This window comes from Palaemon carinicauda, chromosome 2, assembly GCF_036898095.1.
Source record: "Palaemon carinicauda isolate YSFRI2023 chromosome 2, ASM3689809v2, whole genome shotgun sequence".
In the NCBI taxonomy this organism is placed as follows: domain Eukaryota; kingdom Metazoa; phylum Arthropoda; class Malacostraca; order Decapoda; family Palaemonidae; genus Palaemon; species Palaemon carinicauda.
In genome coordinates this window covers 191,059,547-191,087,338 of record NC_090726.1, presented here as the reverse complement: position 1 = coordinate 191,087,338, position 27,792 = coordinate 191,059,547, and the positions used below count along the sequence as shown (strand labels likewise).

Below are 27,792 nucleotides of genomic sequence, written 5' to 3'. Positions count from 1 at the left end.
GTCCCAGTGACTACATCCAGGACGTTGGACCTGTCCTGAAGGGACCGACTTCCGTTTAAGAGGCCTAGAAACCTTGCTCCACGGTTTCTTGCGTGAAAAGCCTTCGGAAGACGAGGTAAAAATGGGCTCTCTCGTCTTATGGTAGGGGCGATCTTGGTGAGATACGCCTGATACCATAGAGGGAACGTCTGTTCGCTGATCAAGGCCTCTCGAACCCATAAGTCGTACGACATTACTTCTCCCCTGGGCTTGGGAGCTTGCAAGAGGTCCCGGACTAGGTGAACGACAGGCACGAACAGACGAACCCTCGGTCGCAACACTGTTCACAACACTTTGCGCACTAATCACTTTCCCACTTTCCGCCGTGGCACTATGGCACTTAAGTTCCTTGACGTCAGCCATGAGTTGATTACGGTCACTTGCCAACGCTTCAACTCTCTCCCCCAAGGCATGAATAGCACGTAACATGTCTTGCATAGACGGTTCCTGAGTGCTAGAAGGGGGGTTAGGAACAACCACTACAGGGGAAGGATTAGGATCAGGGGCATGTGGAGAGGAAAAAATCTACAGACCTAGATGAACTTCTCCTTACCCTATCTCTCTCTAGTCTACGTGCATATTTATCGTATTCGAGCCAATCGAATTCCGAAAGGCCCACGCATTCCTCACACCGATCTCCCAATTGACAGGTTTTACCCCGACAATTGGAACAAACAGTATGTGGGTCGAGAGAAGCCTTAGGAAGACGCCTATTACAGTCCCTAGCATTACACTTTCGAAATCTAGGTACTTGAGAAAGGTCAGCCATTTTGAATTAGTCAAAGAAAATTCCAAAAACAATCCAAGTCATCAACAAATAATCCGATTCAATAAAGAGTTCAAGAGTTTATGTTGAGGAAAAACACCTGCACTGCGAAAGCTCAAACCAAAATAAAGTACTTCACCAAATATGATGAGAAAACTCCAGGTTCTACAGCGAGTATGAATACGTCTTGTCGTCAACGTCGACAGAGAAGAATTGAAGGGTTTGTTTACATGCAAGAGTGGTATCTGGCCGACAGTTGGCACTGGTGGGCACACCCGCAACCTTCATAGCGATCGCTCGCGAGTTTTTTGAGTGTGTTTTCTGTCGAGCCGCAGAGTTGCAGCTATTATATATTCACCGGCTAAGTTAAATATTTAAAAACTATAACTAATATGACTAACAACTAACCAGATGAGTAAAAATTATCATAAAAAGTCGATAGAGAAAGTTTCAGAGAAAAGAAAAATTCAAGCATAAATGCGTATACAGATTGTTTCTACAGTACTCTATCAATCTACACCATATCGTACAGTCCTAGGGCCGGGGAGGACATTTGCAGCTGAGGTGCAACAGGAAGTAAAAGTGAAGAGGTTGGACAGCAAGAGGAAAACAGAAATCTGCAACAGAGGTAAAGTAGAAGGGTGAAAGGAGGGTATAGCTAAAGGCTGAAGGGATGCGGCATAGAAGACCTTAGCAATGACTACAGTGAACCACTTGAGGCACACTAGCAAGTACTGAACCCCCTAAATGGGTACCTGTTTAAGGTTTAACATGACTGAATTTTATTACAGGTAGCAAAACAATAGTGATCCTTTTGGAAATTTAAAGTTTATCTACTGTACGGTACTATAGCTACCGTTGTGTGAAAAAATTAATGGGGAGAAGGTAGATATAATAATAATTTTAATAATAATAATAATTATAATAATAATACTCATTGAGGGACAAACATTACGGCTTCTGTAGTATTTGAGAATCTAGGTAAAAAGATGAAAAAGAATCAAGGGAATATGGAAGACAGAATTTGGAGGTATATCAAAAGATGTGAGAAAGCGAGTTTTGGGTAGAGGACTTCTTTATAGGCCTGTGAGTCAAATCATAAAAGCGTACCTATGAAAACATGAATATTTTTCACTATGAAATATCTGGAAAGTCTAGAAACATTACATGGCAATTGGGTTTTCACGGCAAGAAGAACTGAAATAAAGGCTATATGGCTCTCACTAGTGAGATGGATTGACTGATTTGAAACCATAAGACTAAAAATAATCAGTAGACAAAAATGAAACTATTACCTTGAATTTTAATGAGGAAAATAGAAAAAAAAGAGGCAGATCTGAAGGCTATGTGTAAAATGTTATTTTTATTAGTAAAATAAATTTTTGAATATACTTACCCGATAATCATGTAGCTGTCAACTCCGTTGCCCGACAGAATTCTATGGAGGGATACGCCAGCTATCACAATACTAGAAGGGGGTGTACTTACCAGCGCCACCTGTGGCCAGGTACTCAAGTACTTCTTGTTGACACCTCCTCAATTATTCCTTGGTCCACTGGTTCTCTCTGGGGAGGAAGGGAGGGTCGATTAAATCATGATTATCGGGTAAGTATATTCAAAAATTTATTTTACTAATAAAAATAACATTTTTCAATATTAAACTTACCCGATAATCATGTAGCTGATTCACACCCAGGGAGGTGGGTGAAAACCAGTGTACAAGATTAAAGGATAGCTAAGTATCCCATATTTCATATAACAGTTATCTCAAATAACAATGAAATAATAAGTACCTGGTAAGGAAGTCGAATTGAACCGTTACTCTGCCTCTTTTTTAAGTTCGTCTTCCTTACTGAGCGCAGCGTTCCTCTTGGAGGCTGAATCAACCCAAAGGTGCCAAAGTACACGGGGTTGCAACCCCTACTAAAGGACCTCTACCAAACCTTTAACCCAGGCGCTTCTCAAGAATGAATAGACCACCCGCCAAATCAAAAGGATGCGGAAGGCTTCTTAGCCTACCGTAACAACCATAAAAACAACAACAAAAGTATTCAAGAGAAAGGTTAAAAAAGGTTATGGGATTAAGGGAATGTAGTGGCTGAGCCCTCACCTACTACTGCACTCGCTGCTACGAATGGTCCCAGGGTGTAGCAGTTCTCGTAAAGAGACTGGACATCTTTCAGATAAAATGATGCAAACACTGACTTGCTCCTCCAATAGGTTGCATCCATTATGCTCTGCAGAGAACGGTTTTTATTAAAGGCCATCGAAGTAGCTACGGCTCTTACTTCGTGGGTCCTTACCTTCAGCAATGCAAGGTCTTCCTCCTTTAAGTGAGAATATGCTTCTCTGATCAGAAGCCTTATATAATACGAAAGCCCATTCTTGGACATGGGCCTCGAAGGTTTCTTGATGGCACACCATAAAGCTTCTGACTGTCCTCGAATAGGTTTAGACCTCTTAAGATAATATTTGAGAGCTCTGACAGGGCAAAGAACTCTCTCTAGTTCGTTACCTACCATGTTGGAGAGGCTAGGTATTTCAAACGATCTAGGCCAAGGACGTGAAGGAAGCTCGTTCTTTGCTAGGAATCCAAGCTGAAAAGAACATGTTGCAGATTCGGTTGTGAAACCAATGTTCTTGCTGAAGGCATGAACCTCACTGACTCTCTTAGCTGTTGCAAGGCAGACGAGAAAAAGAGTCTTGAGGGTAAGGTCCTTGAAGGAAGCTGACTGGAGAGGTTCGAACCTAGATGACATAAGGAACCTTAAGACTACGTCTAGATTCCAGCCTGGAGTGGAAAGACGACGTTCTTTAGACGTCTCAAAAGACTTAAGAATGTCTTGAAGGTCCTTGTTGGAAGACAGGTCCAAACCTCTGTGGCGGAGAACTGAAGCCAACATACTCCTATATCCTTTAATCGTAGGTGCTGAAAGGGATCTCTCATTCCTAAGATGTAGAAGGAAGTCAGCTATTTGGGTCACAGAGGTATTGGTAGAGGATATTGAATTGGCTCTACACCAGCTTCGGAAGACCTCCCACTTAGACTGGTAGACTCTACGAGTGGAAACCCTTCTTGCTCTGGCAATCGCACTGGCTGCCTCCTTCGAAAAGCCTCTAGCTCTAGCGAATCTTTCGACAGTCTGAAGGCAGTCAGCCGAAGAGCGTGGAGGTTTGGGTGCAACCTGTCTACGTGAGGTTGACGTAGAAGGTCCACTCTTAGAGGTAGAGTCCTGGGGAAGTCGACTAGCCATTGAAGTACCTCTGTGAACCATTCTCTTGCAGGCCAAAGGGGAGCAACCAGCGTCAGCCGTGTCCCTTCGTGCGAGAGGAATTTCTGCAGAACTTTGTTTATTATCTTGAACGGTGGGAATGCGTACAGGTCGAGATGGGACCAGTTCAGTAGAAAAGCATCCACATGAACTGCTGCAGGGTCTGGAACAGGGGAACAGTACAGCGGAAGTCTCTTGGTTATGGAGGTGGCAAACAGATCTATGGTAGGTTGACCCCACAAGGTCCAAAGTCTGTTGCACACACTCTTGTGGAGGGTCCATTCCGTGGGAATGACCTGATTCCTTCTGCTTAGGCGATCTGCTGAGACGTTCATATCGCCCTGAATGAACCTCGTGACCAGAGTGAGGTTTAGACCTCTTGACCAAATGAGGAGGTCCCTTGCGATCTCGTATAGGCTCCTCGAATGGGTCCCTCCTTGCTTGGAGATGTAAGCCAAGGCTGTGGTATTGTCTGAGTTCACCTCCACCACTTTGCCTAGCAGGAGGGACTTGAAGTTCAACAGGGCTAGATGAACTGCTAGCAGCTCCTTGCAGTTGATGTGGAGTAATCCTTGTTCCTCGTTCCACGTTCCCGAGCATTCCCGTCCGTCCAAGGTTGCACCCCAGCCCGAGTCCGATGCATCTGAGAAGAGATGAAGATTGGGGGTCTGAATGGCCAACGATAGACCTTCCCTGAGAAGGAGGTTGTGCTTCCACCACAGGAGAGTGGTCTTCATCTCTTGGTTGATAGGGATAGAGACTGCTTCGAGAGTCGAACTCTTGTCCCAATGAGCTGCAAGATGGAATTGAAGAGGGCGGAGGTGGAGTCTCCCTAGCTCGACAAACAGGGCCAGTGATGAGAGGGTCCCTGTGAGACTCATCCACTGTCTCACTGAGCAACTGCTCCTCTTCAGCATGCTCATGATGCACTCTAGGGCCTGGCTTATCCTGGGGCCGATGGAAAAGCCCGAAAATCCTGACTCCGAATCTCCATTCCCAGGTACACAATGGATTGGGAGGGAATGAGTTGAGACTTCTCTATGTTGACTAATAGACCTAGGTCTCTGATTAAGTCTAAAGTCCAATTGAGATTCTCCAGACAACGACGACTCGTGGAGGCTCTCAACAGCCAGTCGTCTAAGTAGAGGGAGGCTCTGATGTTCGACAAGTGTAGGAATTTTGCTATATTCCTCATCAGATGAGTAAAGACCATAGGAGCTGTGCTTAGGCCAAAACACAGGGCTTGGAATTGGTAGACAACCTTTCCAAAAACGAATCTCAGGAAAGGTTGGGAGTTTGGATGAATAGGAACGTGAAAGTATGCATCTTTCAAGTCCAACGAGACCATCCAGTCCTCCTGTCTGACCGCTGCTAAGACCGACTTCGTCGTCTCCATCGTGAACGTCTGCTTGGTGACATACTCGTTGAGAGCGCTGACGTCCAGCACCGGTCTCCAACCTCCTGTCTTCTTGGCCACAAGAAAGAGACGGTTGTAGAAGCCCGGGGATTGATGGTCCCGGACTATAACCACTGCCTTCTTCTGCACAAGTAGCGACACCTCCTGGTGCAATGCTAGCCTCTTGTCCTCTTCTTTGTAGTTGGGAGAGAGGTTGATGGGTGATGTGGTCAGAGGTGGTTTGAGGCAGAATGGAATCCTGTAACCGTTCCTCAGCCAACTGACAGACTGGGTGTCTGCACCTCTCTTCTCCCAGGCTCGCCAGAAGATCTTGAGCCTGGCTCCTACTGCTGTCTGGAGATGCGGAGAGTCAGTGTTTACCTTTAGATGTCCTGGAGCCTTTCCTGGACTTGCTCCTGAAAGAGTCTGGACGGGAGCTTCCTCGGCTGGGGGCTCTACCACGAAAGGGCGGTATGAACCTAGTCGCAGGGGTATCAGCCACTGGTGAGCGATAAGTCTTGGGGACTGAGGTAGTAACCTTAGACTTACGAGCCGATGAGGCTACAAGATCGTGTGTGTCCTTTTGTATCAGGGCAGCAGACAAGTCCTTAACCAGCTCTTCAGGGAAGAGGAACTTCGAGAGCGGAGCAAAAAGGAGTTGTGACCTTTGGCAAGGTGTAATGCTGGAGGAAAGGAAGGTACACAGCTGTTCCCTTTTCTTCAAAACCCCTGATACAAACATCGACGCAAGCTCACCAGATCCATCCCTAATGGCCTTATCCATGCAGGACATTAATAGCATGGCAGAATCCTTGTCCGCAGGAGAGGTCTTCTTGCTGAGGGCCCCCAGGCACCAGTCAAGAAAGTTGAACATCTCAAATGCTCTAAACAGTCCTTTCAGTAAGTGATCCAGGTCTGAGAAGGTCCAGCAAACCTTAGAGCGCCTCATAGCAGTTCTCCGAGGCGAGTCCACCAGACTTGAGAAGTCAGCCTGGGCAGAGGCAGGTACTCCCAAGCCTGGTGCTTCTCCTGTGGCATACCAAACGCTCGCTTTCGAAGTGAGCTTGGTCGGCGGGAACATGAAAGAAGTCTTGCCTAGGTGTTGCTTAGACTGCAGCCACTCCCCTAAGATCCTTAATGCTCTCTTAGAGGACCTTGCTAGGACTAGCTTAGTATAGGAGGACTTAGCTTGTTGTATGCCCAGCGAAAACTCAGATGGCGGAGAGCGGGGAATAGCAGAGACAAAGTGGTCTGGGTAAACCTCCCTAAGCAGAACCAAGACCTTACGAAAGTCAATAGACTGTGGAGAAGGCTTGGATTCATCCAAGTCTGATGAGGGATCCAGGTGTGCCTCCTCATCCTCAGACGCCTCATCACCAGAGTGAAGCGAAGGTATCGGACCAGAATGCTGAACAGCAGAGTCAGAACGAGTCGGAACAATAGTAGTGGTTTCCTCTTCAAGTAACTGTTGAGGGAGAACCTGAGGCTCAGACTGCAAAGGCTGAATAGCAGACGAAGCAGAAGGAAGGCGCATGGGTGGAGGAGGCTGACTCCTAGCATGAGCGGTAGAACCCAAGGATTGCGCTTGCTGAGCGGTTGGTGGAAGCGGAGTAGCAAGTTCCTGTTCCTGTGGTGTGAGCGGAGCGTGATGAGGGTGAGGCTGCGCAGAACAAGGTAAATGTCTCGCAAGCTGAGGCTCCTGAGGCGCAAGGCCAAGGTGTAGTGGAGCTTGACTTGTGGATGGTTGAGCTCGCTGCAGCGAGAGCTGAGGAGACTGACTCATGGACGGGAGAGGTTGTTGTACCTCAGCCAAGAGTTGCACCACTGGTGGAGCAGCAAAGGGAGGCGGAGGAAGAGAGGTATAATCCTCCTGATCCCATAGCAAAGGTTGCCTTAAAGAAGGCGGAGGCTGAACACCACTGGGAACAGCAAACTCAGACCGTGGCTCAACATCGTACGCCTGGCAGGTGGTACTGCGATCAGGCGGAGCAAGTGCAGGCGGAGCGAGCGCAGGCGGAGCGAGCGTAGGCGGAGGCGGAGGAGCAACACTCTCAGCCCGACACTCACGCATCAAGTCCGAAAGCTGTGCTTGCATGGACTGAAGTAGAGTCCACTTAGGGTCGACAGTCGAGCTCTGTTGTGGCAGAACCTTACTCCTCTTGGGCGGAGTGCAGTCGACAGATGACTGCGGCGAGTCAGAGCTGAGCCAATGACTGCAACCTGGCTGAGCACTCGCGGACTGGACTCTGCGTTTAAGTGGTCTCGAGACCTGAGACCAACGTTTCTTCCCTGACAGATGATCAGCGGACGAGAAAAAGACGGGCTCAATCGTCTGCGGGTGGGAGTGACGGTCTTTGGAAGACACGCCCGCAACCACCGAGGAAACTTCTGTGCGCCTAACAAGGCCTGCCGAACCCTTATGCCCTTCGACATTGCTTCTCCCCTGGGCATGGGAGCTTGCAAGAGGTCCCGGACTGGGAGGACGACTGGCTCGCACAGAAGAATCCTCACGCACCACACTGGCACTGACACTAGCACTTGGCACTGCACTGACACTAGCACTCGTCACAGCACTGGCACTAACTCCACCCACTGCACTCTTGACCTTAAGTTCCTTAACTTCGGCCATCAGAGACTTATGGTCACTTACCACTGACTCTACTTTATCGCCTAAGGCCTGAATAGCACGCAAAACAACAGACATATCAGGCGGAGGGCAAACAGTAGGTTCGGGGGTAGCCACTACAGGGGTAGGAAAAGGTAGGGGATCATGAGGTGAGGAAAACATTGAAGAGTGAGAAGAACTCCTCCTAACTCTACCTCTCTCTAACTTAGATGAATATTTTAAAAGACGGACAAATTCCAGTTCCGAAAGTCCGGCGCATTCCTCACATCGATTTTCTAACTGACAGGGCCTGTCCCTACAGTCAGAACAAGCGGTGTGAGGATCTACCGAGGCCTTCGGAATACGCCTATTGCAAGACCTACATCGTCTATGGGAGGGGGCTTGCGAAATGTCAGACATCTTGAATCCAAAGAGTTAGCCAAAGGGGTTTCCAAAATCAAGCAAAAGATCGTTAACCGTTAATCAGGACTATATAAAAGCTATCTAGCTAATATAAGAAGGTTTCCAGTAATGCGACAGCCGAAATCTGAGAGAATACTTCACCAATTAGCCGTGAACAAACTCGAAGATCATAAGCGTATCCCAGAACGTCTTGCCGGAAGCACGACAGAGGAATAATAGAGGAGGTGTCAACAAGAAGTACTTGAGTACCTGGCCACAGGTGGCGCTGGTAAGTACACCCCCTTCTAGTATTGTGATAGCTGGCGTATCCCTCCATAGAATTCTGTCGGGCAACGGAGTTGACAGCTACATGATTATCGGGTAAGTTTAATATTGAAAAACCAATATTCTTGATAAATGAGTCCTGCCTCTCGCTAGTGGAAGAATGAAAGTCCTTCTAGGAGATTTTCCAGAATCCTTAAGCATAAGCACCAGTTCATATTCAAATATGAATATATAGTACAGTGAACCCTCGTTTATCGCGGTAGATAGGTTCCAGTCGCGGCCGCGATAGGTGAAAATCCGCGAAGTAGTGACACCATATTTACCTATTTATTCAACATGTATATTCAGACTTTTAAAACCTTCCCTTGTACGTAGTACTGTTAACAAACTACCCTTTAATGTACAGAACACTTAATGCATGTACCACAGTACCCTAAACTAAAACAGGCACAAATATTAAAGGTGATTTTATATCATGCATTTCCTAAACATGCTAAAAAGCACGATAAAAAATGGCAACCAATGTTTTGTTTACATTTATCTCTGATCATAATGTAGAAACAAACTGGAGGTAGAGCTTTGCTTATTACCCAGACATATTTCCCATACTTTTCCCTTAGAACTACATCACATCTTCCTACTTTAGATATATAGATTATATATATATATATATATATATATATATATATATATATATATATATATATATATATAATATATATATATATGTGTGTGTGTGTGTATATATATATATATATATATATATATATATATATATATATATATATATATATATATATATATATATATATATATATATATATATATATATATATATATATATATATATTATATGTATACACATATACATACCTACATATATACATAAATACATGCATACATATATATATATATATTACTGTATATATATGGGTTATGGAAAAAATCCGCGAAGTGGTGAATCCGCGATGGTCGAACCGCGAAGTAGCGAGGGTTCACTGTATACATTATTGTACTGTAATACTTCAACTTGCCTGTTTATTATTTGCGCTTGTTCTTCTATAAGATTTGCCTCTCCTATAATAATTGGTCCAGCTTCTGCAATAATACGAGCTTTTGGGTGGATCACTGTGCGCGAACCAATACTAATGTCTCCAAAATAATCGGCCTCAAAGCAAACAACTGCTCCAGGTGTGACCTTGACACTGGAAATAATAGTTAAGTGAAGTTACAAAAGACGGAAAGTGAGCAAGAAAACTGCACGTTTTAATCGGACTGTAAATTAATTATTATTTTTGGTAGATACATGTTGGTTACATTAGCTACTTTGAACCCTAGACACCATTATACTTCCCCAAGAACACAAATCATTCATACTAATGCAATGATGGAAATGGGATTTTTAATAGAAGTACTAATATATATATTGTGCAGTAAATTCCTACTTTCAGTACTATTCAATATGTTATTTTTATTAATAAAATAAATTTTTGAATATACTTACCCGGTGATCATATAAGCTGTCAGCTCTGCTGCCCGACAGAAAAACCTAAGGACAAAATACGCCAGCGATCGCTATACAGGTGGGGGTGTACATCAACTGCGCCATCTGTCGAGCAGGTACTCAAGTACTCCATGTCAACACAGAACCAATTTTCTCCTCGGCCCACTGGGTCTCTATTGGGGAGGAAGGGAGGGTCCTTTAATATATGATCACCGGGTAAGTATATTCAAAAATTTATTTTATTAATAAAAATAACATTTTTCAATATTAAACTTAGCCGGTGATCATATAAGCTGATTCACACCCAGGGGGGGGGGGGGTAGAGACCAGCATTACATGTTGACATTATTATGAGCTAAGTATTTTGTATTTCATTTTAGCAGTTATTCAAAATAACAAACATAAAATAAATAAGTACCTGGTAAGGAAGTCGACTTGAACAATTACTCTGCCTTTTTAAGTACGTCTTCCTTACTGAGCCTCGCGATCCTCATAGGATGCTGAGCGACTCCTAGGAGCTGAAGTATGAAGGGTTGCAACCCATACTAAAGGACCTCATCAAAACCTCTAATCTAGGCGCTTCTCAAGAAATGACTTTGACCACCCGCCAAATCAAGTAGGATGCGAAAGGCTTCTTAGCCTTCCGGACAACCCAAAAATAATAATAAAACATTTCAAGAGAAAGATTAAAAAGGTTATGGAATTAGGGAATTGTAGTGGTTGAGCCCTCACCCACTACTGCACTCGTTGCTACGAATGGTCCCAGAGTGTAGCAGTTCTCGTAAAGAGACTGGACATTCTTAAGATAAAAAGACGCGAACACTGATTTGCTTTTCCAATAGGTTGCGTCGATTATACTTTGCAGAGATCTATTTTGTTTAAAGGCCACTGAAGTTGCGACAGCTCTAACTTCGTGTGTCCTTACCTTCAGCAAAGCTTGGTCTTCCTCATTCAGATGGGAATGAGCTTCTCGTATTAACAGTCTGATAAAATAGGATAAAGCATTCTTTGACATAGGCAAAGATGGATTCTTAACTGAACACCATAAAGCTTCAGAAGGGCCTCGTAAAGGTTTTTAAATAGAACTTAAGAGCTCTTACAGGACATAAGACTCTTTCTAGTTCATTACCAACCATACGATAAGTTTGGAATATCGAACGATATTGGTCAAGGCCGAGAAGGCAGCTCGTGTTTGGCTAGAAAACCAAGTTGTAGAACATGTAGCCGTTTCGGATGAGAATCCGATGTTCTTGCTGAAGGCATGAATCTCACTGACTCTTTTAGCTGTGGCTAGGCATATCAGGAAAAGAGTCTTAAAGGTGAGATATTTCAGGGAGGCTGATTGAAGCGGTTCGAACCTGTCTGACATAAGGAATCTTAGTACCACGTCTAAATTCCAACCAGGTGTAACCAAACGACGCTCCTTCGTGGTCTCAAAAGACTTAAGGAGGTCCTGTAGATCTTTATTGTTGGAAAGATCTAAGCCTCTGTGACGGAAGACTGATGCCAACATGCTTCTGTAACCCTTGATAGTGGGAGCTGAAAGAGATCGTTCTTTCCTCAGATATAAGAGAAAGTCAGCTATTTGAGTTACAGAGGTACTGGTCGAGGATACGGATACTGACTTGCACCAGTTTCGGAAGATTTCCCACTTCGATTGGTAGACTCTAAGGGTGGATGTTCTCCTTGCTCTAGCAATCGCTCTGGTTGCCTCCTTCGAAAAGCCTCTAGCTCTCGAGAGTCTTTCGATAGTCTGAAGGCAGTCAGACGAAGAGCGTGGAGGCCTTGGTGTACCTTCTTTACACGTGGCTGACGTAGAAGGTCCACCCTTAGGGGAAGTGTTCTGGGAACGTCTACTAGCCATCGAAGTACCTCGGTGAGCCATTCTCTCGCGGGCCAGAGGGAAGCAACTAGCGTCAACCTTGTCCCTTCGTGAGAGGCGAACTTCTGCAGTACCTTGTTGACAATCTTGAACGGAGGGAATGCATATAGATCTAGATGTGACCAATCTAGTAGAAAGGCATCTATATGAACTGCTGCTGGGTCCGGGATTGGTGAGCAAAATATTGGGAGCCTCTTGGTCATCGAGGTTGCGAAGAGATCTATGGTTGGCTGGCCCCAGGTGGCCCAAAGTCTCTTGCATACATCCTTGTGGAGGGTCCATTCTGTTGGAATTATTTGTCCCTTCCGACTGAGACAATCTGCCATGACATTCAAGTTGCCTTGGATGAACCTCGTTACTAGTGAAATGTCTAGACCTTTTGACCAGGTGAGGAGGTCCCTTGCGATCTCGTACAATGTCAGAGAGTAGGTCCCTCCTTGCTTGGAGATGTACGCCAAAGCCGTGGTGTTGTCCGAGTTCACCTCCACCACTTTGCCTTGAAGGAGAGACCTGAAGCTTTCCAGGTCAGACGTACTGCCAGTAGCTCCTTGCAGTTGAAATGCATTGTCCTTTGACTCGAGTTCCATAATCCCGAGCATTCCCTACCGTCTAATGTCGCACCCCAGCCTACGTCCGATGCGTCCGAGAAGAGAACGTGGTTGGGAGTCTGAACAGTCAGGGGAAGACCCTCTCTAAGGTTGATATAGTCCTTTCACCAAGTCAGACAAGACTTTATCTTTCCGGAAACCGGGATCGAGACCGCTTCTAGCGTCTTGTCCTTTTTCCAGTAAAAAGCTAGATGGTATAGAAGAGGACGGAGGTGTAGTCTTCCTAGTGACACAAATTGATCCACGGATGACAGTGTCCCTACCAGACTCATCCACAGCCTGACTGGGCAGCGTTCCTTCTTCAGCATCTTCTGGATGGATAGCAGGGCTGGGGGTTGATCGTCTTGTTCAGCAACGTCCTCATCAGAGGGTTCCTCATCCGAAACTGATGAGGAAACGGCAACCGAGTGGGCAACGTCTGACTCGCTGAATCCGGTCGCACTGGTGGATGCGTGACGGAGCCGGACGCAATACCATGGCACTGCTGCACAGTCTGTGAACTGTCAACAACCATGGGTGCGCGAGGAAGTACAGCGTCAACCCGAAACTGTCTAGACTGTCTGGGTTGTGCAGTCAACACCCTACCGGGTTGCTGAGGTTGACGCACTGCGTCACAACAAGTCACCTCTGCTGGTTGTTGAACGTCTTCCTAGTGACACACTGAACGTCAACAACCACCTCCGAGCGTCGCTAAACGTCAACGTGCGACTGGCAACCCACACTGGGTCGCATCGGTGGAGGAACCACCTCAACTGGCAGACGCGAGTAGGATACCTCAGCGTCAACAGGGCGCACAACCAACCGGTTGGAAGGTTGTTGGCCAGAAGGTTCTTCTCCGCATTTAAGTCCTCTATCAAGGACACAAGCTTGGACTGCATGTCTTGCAGCAAAGCCCATTTAGGGTCTACGGGAGCAGGTGTGACAACAGACGGGGTTAGCGACTGAGGCGGAACCATTTACCATCCCTGAAAGCCTTGTTATGTGTGACATAATAGTACAGCAAAACTTCAAAGGCTCGACAAAAGTTGAGAAGTTGACCTGTAAACAACTTGGAGCGTCTCCTGGCTAGGCGCCAGGGCGAGTCTACCAGAATTGAGAAGTCTATCTGGGCAGAGGCATGAACTCCCAAGCCGAGAACTTCTCTCGTGTCCTATCAGACTCTCGCTCTATAAGCCAGTTTAAAAGAAGGGAAATCAAAGGCTGTATCCCTAAAACTCCTCCTGGTGCAAAAACCAGTCGCCTAGCCAACGTAATGCTCTCTAGGAGAGCGAGAGAGCACTAGCTTAACAACAACGGCTTCGAAGTAGCTAGGCCTAGTGTAAGTTCTGACGTTTAGGCGAACGAGGAGCAGCAGTTACAAGATCCGGACGAAGATCCTTAAAAATCATCATGATTTAATTAAAGTCCATAGGAGGCTAAGCAGCTTAAGGCTCTTCTCCAAATGACAGAGTCCTCAAAGGAATATCAGTAGGAGGGAGAACAGCACTTTCTCATCTACAGGAACCTTGTCCGATAAAAGCTAGGTTATCTCAGTGAGTCTCTCACTGGTGCATTAGTAGCAGACCAGAAGGCAACGTCATGTAACTGCTTGACAGTCTGTGAACTGTCAACAACTGAACTGTCAACCACAACAGGTGCGTGAGGACATACAGTGTTCACTCGAGACTGCTTTGACTGTCTATACTGAGCAGTCAAAACAACTCTAGAATGCGGAGGTTGACGCACAGCGTCAAAACAAAGCAACTAAACTCCACCCTCCTGTTGTTGTGGTAACTCGCGAACGTCAACGGAGGGTTCCGTGCGTCTGTGAACGTCAACGTGCGGCTGGCAGGGTACACTGCGCATGGGTGGTGGAACTCTCACAGCCGGAGTGCGGGAGAAGGTAGCCTCAGCGTCAACTGAACGCACAACCGTGGTTGGTTGTAGGCTAACGGGTGCAGCGTCAACCTTCTCCGCACGATACTCCTGCATTAAAGATGTTAACTGTGTCTGCATGGTCTGCAGCAAAGACCACTTAGGGTCTACAGTAGCAGGTGCGGCAACAGACGGTGTTACTGCCTGTTGCGGTACCGCTTTGCCTCTCTTAGGAGGTGAGCAGTCGTCGGAAGACTGCAGCGAGTCCGAACTGACCCAGTGGCTACAACTGGGCCGTTGGACTTGCGCGGAAGGGACCGACTTGCGCTTAATAAGCTGCGAGACCTTGGTCCATGGTTTCTTACGAGAAAGCTCTTCCGCAGACGAGAAGTAAATGGGCTCTCTCGTCTTTGTGTGGGTGGGGCGATCTTGGGTAGATACGCCCGAAACCACGGAGGGAAACGTCTGTTCGTTGATCAAGGCCTGACGAACCCATAAGTCGTTCGACATTACTTCTCCCCTGGGCTTGGGAGCTTGCAAGAGGTCCCGGACTAGGTGAACGACAGGCACGAACAGACGAACCCTCGGACGCAACACTGTAACACTTTGCGCATATCACTTTATCACTTCGATTTTCTGTTTTGCACTTATTTCACTGAAATCGAAACTTTTACTGATTTCTACCTGAAACACGCAATTCTACCCTTCATTAAAAGGTAGTAATTGCGAAAACAGTCGTATAATGCAGCTCATTAATACTAGCAAAAACAGAAAACATATATAAAGATAAAGAATTCAGTGGCTGGGAAAGAGACTAAACACTAGTTCAAATAAACTACGTTTACAAACTCTCACCGCACATAGCCTGGGGACAAGAATAAAACCCTAGAAACGTTTTACCTTCTTCCCCGTACAGCGACTAGGGAGGAGAGTAACACGAGAACAACGTTACCCGCTTGAACGGAACGTTTTTTCTCCTCTCTCTCCCTCCGTCTCTATCTCTCTCTCTCTTTCTCTCTTGATTTCGCACCTGAGAGAGATAAAAATTTATTTTTATATGTTTATAATAAATGGAAAGTTAATCGAAGAGGCCTAATAAAGGCGGAGAGATATAAAATATATAGATCTATAACGTGTTAAGCAAAATTACTAAAAACCTAAACACACTTCCGTCTAAGGGAAGGGTCGGCCATTTAAAAGTGAAAGAGAGTCCATACTCTCTTTGTCACCATAATTAAATCTATCCAAAACGAGTTCAAGTTTTGAGATGAAGATAAAACCCCTGCATAGCGAAAGCTCAAAACTAGAATAGTGTACTTCACCAAATAGTTGTGAAAACAAATCCAGTTAGTAACAGCGTATTTAGTAGGTCTTGCCAGTGGCACGACAGAGAGAAAATTGGTTCTGTGTTGACATGGAGTACTTGAGTACCTGCTCGACAGATGGCGCAGTTGATGTACACCCCCACCTGTATAGCGATCGCTGGCGTATTTTGTCCTTAGGTTTTTCTGTCGGGCAGCAGAGCTGACAGCTTATATGATCACCGGCTAAGTTTAATATTGAAAATTAATATTTACTCCTTTCTACTAACAAATAATATTATTTTAAATACTCATAAGAATTTCATACACAAATAAAGCAACATTAATATACATTACAGATGTTTTCATAATGGAAAATTTTAAAAATAATTTGTATTTTTCCTAACCATACAAACTGGAATCCTTTATATAAGACAGATACAGTATCAACAAAGCTAGATTACTCAGCAGCCAAACTTTTATAATGAGATGTAAACAGGTGATCGGCCGGAAGAATGGGGAAATCCTGCCCCTCTGCTTGCTCACTGAGAAGTCGTTCTGATTGCAGTCCTGACTTTCAGTGGATAAGTGATGGCAGGAAAGTTTGAGTAAAGGAATCAGGTTTGTATGGTTAGGATAATACAAATTACTTTCAAAATTTGCCATTTGCTCCTATTCAAATACAATCCTTCGTCCTTTACGTAGGAGGCCCCTTCTAATGTGGGAGGAAGTTTTTATTCCAACTGGCTGGATACATATACCTGGATACCAAAAACTCAGAGCCTTGTAGTGGTGCAGGGTTAGTGTTCCTTATGCCTCGTGAATGGGGTTTAGCAATACCAGCAGGTCCATGGGTCACATAATAAAGGATGCAGAGCAGAAAATCTCTGCATAGTAACATTGAGGCATATATATATATATATATATATATATATATATATATATATATATATATATATATATATATATATCAATGGGTTTACCTGGTTACAACACACTCCTCCTAGTAAGGAGTGTGAGGAATGACATTTCTATAGCATATACTGTAATAGAAAAGCTACAACTTAAGAGGGGCTTACCTGCATGCAAATCAATTCCAGCTAACAAAGTTTCCGATGTTGTGCCCCAAGAGAGGGAAAGATGAAAAGGAAATGGCCAGTAAATCTTCACTTTCATCCCATTCTGACACGTAACCTCCATCCTCAATCAAATGCTAATGGTCATGTGAGAGGAGCAGAGGAACCTATACCACTTACAGTACTGTGCAGCCACCACATGTCCAAGTGAAAAGGTGTCTAAGGACCTGTGGGTTGATTCCCGTAGGCAATGTACAGTGACCATGGCCTGCCATTTCCAGATGGCTGCCTGGAGTATATGCACCAGAGGGATTCTTAGGAAATGCCAGGGTCATGCTTACACCCAACATCATGAGCTCTAACCTGAGCTCTACCTGGAGCAGCAGGTGAGGGTGGTAAAAGGGTAGGGTTGATAACTTCCCTCTGACAAAAAGAGATCGCATTCTTAGATACTTTCTTTTCATGGGACGAGGATCATTCTTAGGGGCAGGCATGTGTGCCTTGGAGGAGACAGTGATCTCAAGTGGCTGTAAGTGGCAGCTGACTGTGGCCAATGAAAGGACACCGTCAGAGCAAAAGTGAGTCCTGACCCGCCTTCCCCCACTTCCAAGCTATCGCCTCTACCTCTTCTGTCGGGAATAGAGGGAAACCCTTCACTGACGCATTGCAGAGATTCATAATCTCTCACGGCAGATCTGCTTCTGAAACTTGGTGGCTACAGTGTCACACCTCTTCACAACCCAGTTCACCCATTGGTTGGCAGACTGGTTGGTCAAAAATTCAACTACTTTGACCCCTATCAAGACGTTCTTAAATGCCTTACGCTTGTCATGATCAGTCAAGTCTTCGTTATTGGCCCAAAAGCCCACTGTACCAGACCAGTTGTTGATCCAGGAAGTCACTTGAAGAGCAGGCACTGCCGTGCTCTCCAAGTTCATGGCCTCTGTTACAGTGGAAGTGACATGATGTGTAGCTGGACGGTCCGCAATGATACTTGAACCAAAGAGGAAACTGAGGTGTTGAGAGGTAAGAGCGACGGGGATGTCTCCTAGATAGGATAATAATTCCTTTGGCATGAAAAGATTGGAGAAATCGACCGGGAGGATCTCCCTGCACTTAGAGAATCCTTCCTCACAGAGCCCTGTAAATCAACCTTACTGAGGCCAGAATTGACTACAGAAATTCTAGACGAGGTCTGGTGCTCATAGGTACAGTACTAGAACACCCTGTCAATGGCTGCGTTCTTTCCATTAGAAGGCGAGCAAAGGGCTTCCCTGAGACCATTGATCGGATGCATACACTTCAACACCTGCAGAAATGTGGATTCTGATACATTCTCCTCAGTATCCAGGGCCTTATGTCCAGCATGCTGAAGAAGGGTATCATCAGAATTGTCAGAGCCTTGGTCAGAGGCAACATCGCCCCTCTCCGGCACCGTAACTGGCTGGTGTATGGAGGGATCAATAGATAAATATGCCTTACACTCCTCTCTCCTTGGAGAAGATCAAGAATGAGAGGGGCGGTTCCCAGAACCTCTTCTAGGATTAAGTCTGGATCCCGAGATATGGTCTACCAGGTAAGCTCAAGCATACCTTTCTGATATGCGAGAAGCTTTGTTCTTCAGTACTGATTGAAGATAACTTTTTCTGAGGGGTGAACCCTCAGAGAAATGGTAAAGGGGGTTAGATGGGAACTCCTATCCTCTGAGGCATCAGGGGACTCAGAATCTGAATGAAATCTGTTCCATTCCAAAGGAGATTGAAGCCCTTCCCTAGTGGGAATTCTTTGACTTCAAGGAGAGAGACAGAACGTGAGGTTGACACAAATTCAATCGGGGGCAATCAATATCTGTCAACAAAAGAAGCTACCCTGTGTGATCTCACACCAAAAATAGTGCACACTGGTACTATGAGCACTACCATCACAGGCTCACCCAGGAACACTAGCTTGCTCAGGTGTGTGCACATGGTAACAGCTGCATGTGCGTTGAGAGACATGTTTCTCACCAACACAGGGATCCAAGAGAAGTGCACTTCTTAAATACAGGAGGACGAGAAGGAGGCATACAAACACTAAGCATGTCTCTTCCACCGGTCTCATGAGGGGATTGCAGACACTGGTGTGACGGCGGTTGTCTTCGGAGGGTGGAGCCCGAGGAGGAGAGACTCTCTCCACTCTGCTCTTCACGGGGACAAGCTAAAGGTGTCCAGCAAAAAAGCAAAAACACTTTCCTGCACTTCTTTTGAAGCTAGGGCCGTCACCAACAACTCCTTGGAAGGGGTACATTGCAGGGTGTCATCAACATGAAAGACAGACATCGATCCCTTCTGAGGGAGTAGCCCTTCCATTTCTCTATGGGAAACAGGAAGGTCTTCCAGCCATGAGATTTGTTCCAAAGTTAAAGAGCCACCACTGGAAGAAACTGGCTGGGAAGGGTCGTGGGGGAAGTGTAACAGAGGGTCAGAAGAAGAGGTCGGGATTTCTTCAATTTTGAGGATGACCCTTAAGGCAAAGAATCCTTTTTGAACTTCTTCCCCCTCCTATCATATGCAATCCAATGGGAGGGTGACCACTCCTGACATTCATCACAAGGAGATTCCTGACTGCAGGAATGTCCTTTACAGGGAGGGCACAACAGATGGGATCCTTCTCCTTTACACTCACTCATGAAGGTGCCGCAAAGTCATTCCGACAACCACGGGCATGTCTGCATTACAGTAGGCATCCCCATGACAGCAAACAATCACAAACACATTGAAAACAAAGAGAAAAGATTTAAATAGCCAAGACACTCCAGCTAGTGGAATAAAGTTTGTTCTCACTGACAGCTGAAATCAGAATGAGTACTCAGTGAGCAAGCAGGAGGACGGTGCTTCCACACTCCCGGCCTGTAACTACCAGCCGACTATTTACACTTCCTTATAAGAGTTTAACTGCCAATTACTACAATCTATCCTATGTAAAGGACAAAGTTTGTATTTGTGTAGAAACAAGTACATATTACCACTTAAGCCAGATAAAACTCCAGTACTAACACTGAACAATCAGTCCTTCAGTTACAACGGGAATCTGTTGCTGTGTCGAATTGTAGTTAACTTTTGATGAACATCAGAACACACCCAAATACAATACTGAAGTCACCCATCTTAAATTTAATGCTAAAGAGGTAGTAAAGTCATAATAAAGAATATAAAAACATATTTTATGACATGAAAACAGAGTTAGGACTAAAAAAATGTATTTAAAACATAAACATAGAATGATTAAATGAAAAAGTGAAAAAAAATATACATAATTTCTTTTTAGGAGTTGTGATGTATCTACAAAACGTTGTAAGTCCAATCTTTTAAAACCTGAGGGCTTACTATACATATTTGAAAGATCAATAGGTTGTAAATATTGAGTAATTCTATTAAAATATTTAAAGTTTCAGATATACTGCACAAACCACTACATTACTTGAACTTGCTTAAAGGTGTTTACCCTGATTCTAAAAGGCTCATGCCTAAAGGCTGACAAATTGGTAAATGCTCTCATTATGAACATGAAACAATGATCAGGTTGTTGGTAATCTCTGTACAGTACTATATGAAACTATTAAGATTATAGTACAGAAAAGCACACAGGTAAATGCAGTAGCACTGTATCAGTTTATGGGTAACTTCCAATATGAGCAAATTGACATACAAGCATACAAATACAAATTGGTTTCCAAATAATGTGTCGGTCTGCATGATAATTTTTTTTCGTTATATTGGCCTTTTCGTGGACAAGTACTAACAAGACTAGCATAAGTAAAAGGAAATAATGAGAGAAGACCTACTACAAAAAGTGTGGGTGTGAGAAACCACTATTAATCAATAATATTATATGTGGCAGGGGATATATGTTTGATGTTGGCCGTGCCCCAAAATTCTGTTATTTTCAACCTTATCGCTAAGAATACGACAGTCTAAGGGGGTCGAAAGGAGGGGGGGGGGGTGGTAACCTGTTAGCTAAGTATGTAAGACCCCGGATTAAAGGTTAGCTTAAATGGGGAAGTTTAGGATAGGTGGTGTTCTATGCATGTCGGAGGTCCTGTCCGTCATTATACAAAGGCTTCCTTAACAGTAAGATCCTAATTATAAGGAAGCAAAGATATTTAAAATTTCGGAGCCTTTGTATATCAGCAAGCAGTTCCTCAAGCGTTAATCAAAAATGGACATCAACTAACCTAAACTTTCCCCACTAACCTAACCTACAAGTCGTGTCCTTACCTACTTACCTAATGGGGGTCTGACGCCCCCTGCGACCCCCTTACACTGCCGTATTCCAAGTTAACCGTAATCATACATACAGGTGGCTGCTATCATACATACACCCCAATTATTTAAAGTGTATATTTTTTGGCATATACGTAGACACTTAATAAAGCAAACATCAAGAACTTTAACCTAACCAAACCTGGATTGGGTTCTCGCTAAGGGCGTCGTCTAATAATGATAGTAACAATAAAAACATTTACATAGATATTATCAGCTGATAATTAGTTGTCTAACTTAATAGTCAAGTCCAAATAGTATTATAACCCATAATAACGAGAATATTTTAGAATTACTTGCAAATTGCTGGGTCTAGTTGTTTTGTTAACGCCATTGTTGATTGATTTAATTCAAGGTTGTGAACTTGTGATGTAAGATAATTGAATTAAAATATCTATGAATCATCAACCATAAAAGCAAATTTTACTTTTTATTCTAATCTAATAAATGTTCTGTGCATAATTTTGTAATCTAATATCATCATATGATTAAAAGGTATGTAATTTTGCATATAATATAATGCTACTTTAGTAACTGTCATCGACACATTGTAATGATGAACCGTTCCTTTGAAATATAGTAGAAATGGAGCTATTCTCTGCATTATTATTATTATTATTATTATTATTATTATTATTATTATTATTATTATTATTATTATTATTATTATTATGAACTCAGGCAGGAAATTAATAATCCAACAGTATCCGAAGACAGCGAAATTCCAAGACCTTATTAGAGTTTTAAACATGGAAAAAACTCAGCTGGTATGATTTAGTATCTTGAAAGCAATTCTGAATTATATAAGAAATACGTAATAATATAAGTAGCTGAGCACAAGACAGTATATGAAATTAATGCCCTTACAAGTTAAGAACAAGTGTTGATTTCTCAGAAGCAAGTCAAGTACAAAGTTATTCTGCACAAAACAGTACAAACAATTAAGTTTCAATCTCCTATGCCTAAGAAATGTGTAATAATATAAGTAGCTAAAACGCACGACAGTATATGAAATTAATGTGCATACAAGTTAAGAGCAAGTGTTGTTTTTCAGAAGCAAGCTAAGTACAAAGTTATTCTGCACAAAACAGTACAAACAATTAAGTTTCAATCTACTAAACCTAAATTGAAAACCGAATTGCAATTGAAATAAAAAGATACAAGAAATATTTAATTAAAATCCAAAGAAACCTGATTTAAAATTTCAGACGTAAAAACACATATTTGGCATGATTGCAACCAACTTCAGTCAAGAGAGCAATACAGTTACAGAAGCTTAAACTTGCCAGAAAAAGAAAGTTTTTTTTTTTCTTTCAGAAAAGAATCGCTAGCAATACATTATTTATTTTACAACAGAATATTTCCCCCTTTATCTTATATACTTCAAATAAGTATGATTTTTCATTTTATACATTAGTGAAATACTCAGCCAAAACATTTATTTATATCATCTTAGTACTTCCGCTTTTCCTCGACTGAATAGAGATCATAAGGTTTCAATAGTGCTCTTTTTTTACAATCAATTCTGCTTTATAATTTTTTGCTCTTATAAGTAAGCGCTTTGGAATCTCCTAGTCTTGAAATTCTGAAGAACTAAGCTGTATTGGGTCATATCTTTAATTTTAAATATGGCTCCAGTTTAATTAATTCATATGAAAAGTGACTAGTAACTGGATATACGATTGATAAAAGAATCAAGAGAATAATTTACTAGCAAAAGCAGTACTAATAAAATGGACAGATTGGCGGTGTCGTTGTGTATGTTTTGATAGTTGCATGTACACAGCAAACATTATGCATATGTATTCACACAAATATATATATATATATATATATATATATATATATATATATATATATATATATATATATATATATATATATATATATACATATATATATATATATAAATATATATATCATACGTATATACACACCCAAGGGGATACTGTATTCATATATGATATGTGCACCTACTTAAGCCAGGACTCAAACTTAAACCTCTGAACCTACACAAAACTATGCAATTGGCTTATTTACTAAGCTATCAATGAGGTTTCAGTCATCATCATCATCTCCTAGACCTATTGGCGCAAAGGGCTTCGGTTAGATTTCGCCAACTGTCTCTATATTGAGCTCTATTCACGGCTATTTAAAGGATAAGAATTACATGGAATCATTTATAAAACAGAGCGGCGTCAACAGAAAAATGGAGATAATGAAAAACCTTGCCAAGCCTAATCGTTTTGACCTTGAACTTGGCTTACACAGCCAGGCTTCTTAAAATGACACTGTATGGGTTTATTTTCACTGAAGACTTATCTGATTCCACTGGAAAGGGAAAAGTTCTAAATATGGATATCCTTCTCTCGGTAAATCTATTCTTGTGAGTTGTGTACCTTGAGGAACAGAAGAAGGCAGAAGTACAAGAGATCCCCAACTTACGAACATTCGACTTAAACATTCGGAAATTATAAATCTCAGATATTGTATCAAAAGTTTGTATACTGTAATAAGATAAAAGAAATACTGTGATAAAACAATATTATACAATTTGATAAAGGAAGCAAAACGACATTTTCAATAACCTGATATTTATTTCATAGGAAAAAGTACTATTTGTTTAGTTTTCTTGCTGGAAAACAGGCATGAGAGTTAGGCCTACCATAGGAAAAAATGTATCATAATCTCCTATCTCAGATGTTGTATCAAAAGTTTGTACACTCTAATAAGATGAAGAAATATTGTGATGAAATAATATTGTATAATTTAATAAAGTAAGCAACACATTTGGAATAACTTGATATTCATTGCATAGGAAAAAGTACTATTTGTTGAGTTTTCCTTTTGGAAAACATAGGCATGGGAGTTAGGTTAGGCTTACCGTAGGAAAACAATGCAACATAATTCAACATAAAACAAGTCGACTAACAAACAGCTTCTTGGAACATATTAACGACTCTGCCTAGTGTTTGCCAGTCAGAAGTCCGAGTACCGCTCAGTCTCGTTAATGTCATTTGTGTCTGCAACCTTACCATCCTTGTGAGCTAAGGTTTGGGAGTGTGGGGAGCCTATAGTTCTATCTGCTGAGTCATCATCAGACATTGCCTGGCCCTCCCTGGTCTCAGCTTGGGTGGAGAGGGGGCTTGGGCGATGATCATATGATATGTGGTCAGTCTCTAGGGCATTGTCCTGCTTGATAGGGCAATGTCAATGTCCTTTGCCTTTGCCATTCATAAGTGACCTTTAAACCTGTACTTGCGAAATTTAATAGATACACGAGGACTGTCTTTGGTATTGGTATTATAATTACTTTCGCTTCTCAGAAGATAAATTCAATAAGTTATTGCAAAGTAAAAATTGAGTTTTTGTGAATATTAAATTTTACCAAGCCCAAGCCTGACTATAATCTTGGCCACGCCCAAGCGAACTAGTAAGAAATAGGATTGGATAAATGCCAAATACTTAAAACCCATTAAACTCTCCTTTTTTTTTTCTTTTGAGATCTCCACGAAGTAAGAGCATCGCGTAAGAAAAAAATATTGTTCAGAAATAAAATTAGTAGAAGGACGAATAGGAAGCAGGCATATTGAATGTTGTTCATGTAGTCAGTACATATTATTAGGACTATCTTTATTATTATTATTATTATTATTATTATTATTATTATTATTATTATTATTATTATTATTATTATTATTGTTGTGACAGGAGACCCTCTTTTAGGCAGGTTGAGTTAAAAGTAATGGCTGCATCGGCAGAGTTTATTTTCTTATCCAATTTTTCTATTTTCCGGATAATTCTCTTCTCCAGAGCGCTGCAATCAGCCAGCAGACTTGAAAAATTCATCAGTCAGGTGATTGACAAAATCGGGAAGACTTCTCAAGTATATTCTCACAAAATACAAGTAAAACTTTTGGTACAAAATAGTAAAAACTACGACGCGTTTCGAGGATAAGTCCTTCCTCGTCTTCAGGTAGAGAGTGAGGTGGATGTTGCAGTCGGGTGGTATATATATATATATATATATATATATATATATATATATATATATATATATATATATATATATATATATATTAGAAGCTTAGTAAGCTATAACCCTAGTTGGAAAAGCAAGATGCTATAAGCCCAAGGGTCCAGCAGGGAAAAATAGCCCAGTGCGGAAAGGAAACAAGGAAATGAATACATTAAAAGAGAAGAGTACAATCAAAATAAACTATCTAAAGAACAGCAACAACATTGAATTAGATCTTTCATAAACTATAAAAACGTAAAAAAAAAGAGGAGGGTAAATAACATAGAACAGCGTACCCCCATGTACCCTCGAGCAAGAGAACTCTAATTCAAGACAGTGGGAGGTCATGGTACAGAGGCTAAGGCACTACCTAAGACAGGAGAACAATGGTTTGATCGTGGAGTGTCCTTCTCCTAGAAGAGCTGCTTACCATAGCTAAAGAGTCTCTTGTACCCTTACCAAGAGGAAAGTAACCAGTGAACAATTACAGTGCAGTAGATAACCCCTTGGGTGAAGAATTGTTTGGTAATCTGTGTTGTCAGGTGTATGAGGACAGAGGAGAATGTGGAAAGAATATGCTAGACTATTCGGTGTATGTGTAGGCAAAGACAGAATGATCCGTAACCAGAGAGAATGATCTAATGTAGTACTGTCTGGCCAGTCAAAAACCCAATAACTCTCTAGCGGTAGTATTTCAACGGGTGGCTGGTGCCCTGGCCAACCTACCCTGACTTTGTACGGTTGTCTACCTTTTTATATTCAGACAAATTATGTGCAGTATCATGTTTGTTTATCAGCCTCAAATTAAAGGGTTTTTCATCATGGTTACGATATATAGGCCTACGTTGAAACTGGCATTCTAGTGACACATACTCAACGTAAAAAGGACTCTTATGTTGATTCGTTTATCAATAATCTTTAGTTTCTTGTAGAATTTCCATTTTGAAAACCTATACCCAAAAAAAAAATGAAGTGAAAAAAAAATATACAAATAATGCACTCGTCAATCAACAGAAAATAATCTCAAAGTTTCAAACCATAAACTGGATAAAGGTACTACTAAATAGTTTTAAAAATTCAAGTTTTATTTTCTTAAATTAAGAGGAAAAGCAAGAGGTTTAAGAAAATGTGAGAAAACAGTCCCACGCACACGCCACACACACGGATATATATATATATATATATATATATATATATATATATATATATATATATATATATATACATACATATATATATATATATATATATATATATATATATACATATATATATATATGTGTGTGTGTGTGTGCCTTTGTATGTATATACATATATATGTGTATATGTTTGTTTTCTTCCTCACCCTTATCCCTTCATTAAGGGGTTGGTTGCCTGATGCACCCTCTCCAATGCCTTCTATCAAAGGCATCCAAACCTTTTCTCTCCATGTCATCCTTCACCTTCTCTCACTCTCTAATTCTCAGATTAGGTCCTCATTATATACAGGGTGTCTACAAAGTCTGGGTACACAAGAGGTTAACACACTTTTAAAACGAACAATTTTGTTTAAATCTTATGTTGATAAATAATATTTGATTTGTCCAATACACTGCCTGTGTCTTTAACTCGATTTCTTCTTTAGGCAGAGCCATCATTCGATCGGACCAGGAAAAATAAAATGAATAAATTAAATAGTGAAATTTCCTATGAACCCAGACTTTGTGGACACCCTGTATATATATATATATATATATATATATATATATATATATATATATATATATATATATATATATATAAACTGTATATATATATATATATATATATATATATATATATATATATATATATATATATATATACTGTATATATATATATATATATATATATATATATATATATATATATATATATATATATATATATATATATATATATATATATATATATATATCATTTGTTGCAATTCCTCCCTGGTGCAATTTTTAATATATGCAATTACTTTAGTGGCGTCAAATTGTATCCAACAGGAATGTGTCACTGTGAGTGTGTTTGTGTACAGTTTAGAAGGATAAATAGATATTTGAATAAACTTATATGTACAGTAGGCCAATACAATGGAATGCAAGCTCTCAATTTTTTTCTTTAGAATGCTATAACCATAAGATTTCAAGATTTTTCTGTTTGTAATTAAATCTAACAGAAAAAAAGAATAAGAAAAAAAAAACATTTCCAAGGAGAACCAATAATATCGGCATATACCCCCTCAAGCAGGAAAAGGAAAGGATCACCTCAGTGCTTTGTCTGACCAAAACAGCTGAACTACCATCTGCGTCTTTGGAAGAGCTGAGCTGGTTTAGCTCTAAAAGTGTATAATCTAGAAGACCTTATAAGGGGAACTTAAAATGTTGCTGTGCGGTGTTTGTTATCATTGATGTTTATGGGACTGGAACTGAGTTTGTAGCCTGAGTGAAAAGGTATAAATGCTTTTAAACGATTGT

The 27,792-nt window shown here is 41.8% G+C and overlaps 1 protein-coding gene across 2 annotated transcripts in view; it reads right to left on the bottom strand.

Annotated features, from left to right (window-relative positions):
* DCTN6-p27 (dynactin subunit 6) overlaps positions 1 to 27,792 on the bottom strand; it is a 49,595-nt gene that overhangs the window by 9,806 nt on the left and 11,997 nt on the right. Inside the window, exons 1-2 of one of the 2 annotated variants that reach the window (XM_068360035.1) lie at positions 21,588 to 21,708; positions 9,800 to 9,970 (exon numbers count right to left, since the gene is read on the bottom strand). In XM_068360035.1, coding sequence (XP_068216136.1) covers positions 9,800 to 9,970; positions 21,588 to 21,625 — 209 coding nt within the window. In that variant the 5' untranslated portion in view covers positions 21,626 to 21,708. Of the gene's footprint in view, positions 1 to 9,799; positions 9,971 to 21,587; positions 21,709 to 27,792 lie in introns of those variants that run through there. The other variant, XM_068360045.1, reaches the window with a different exon arrangement.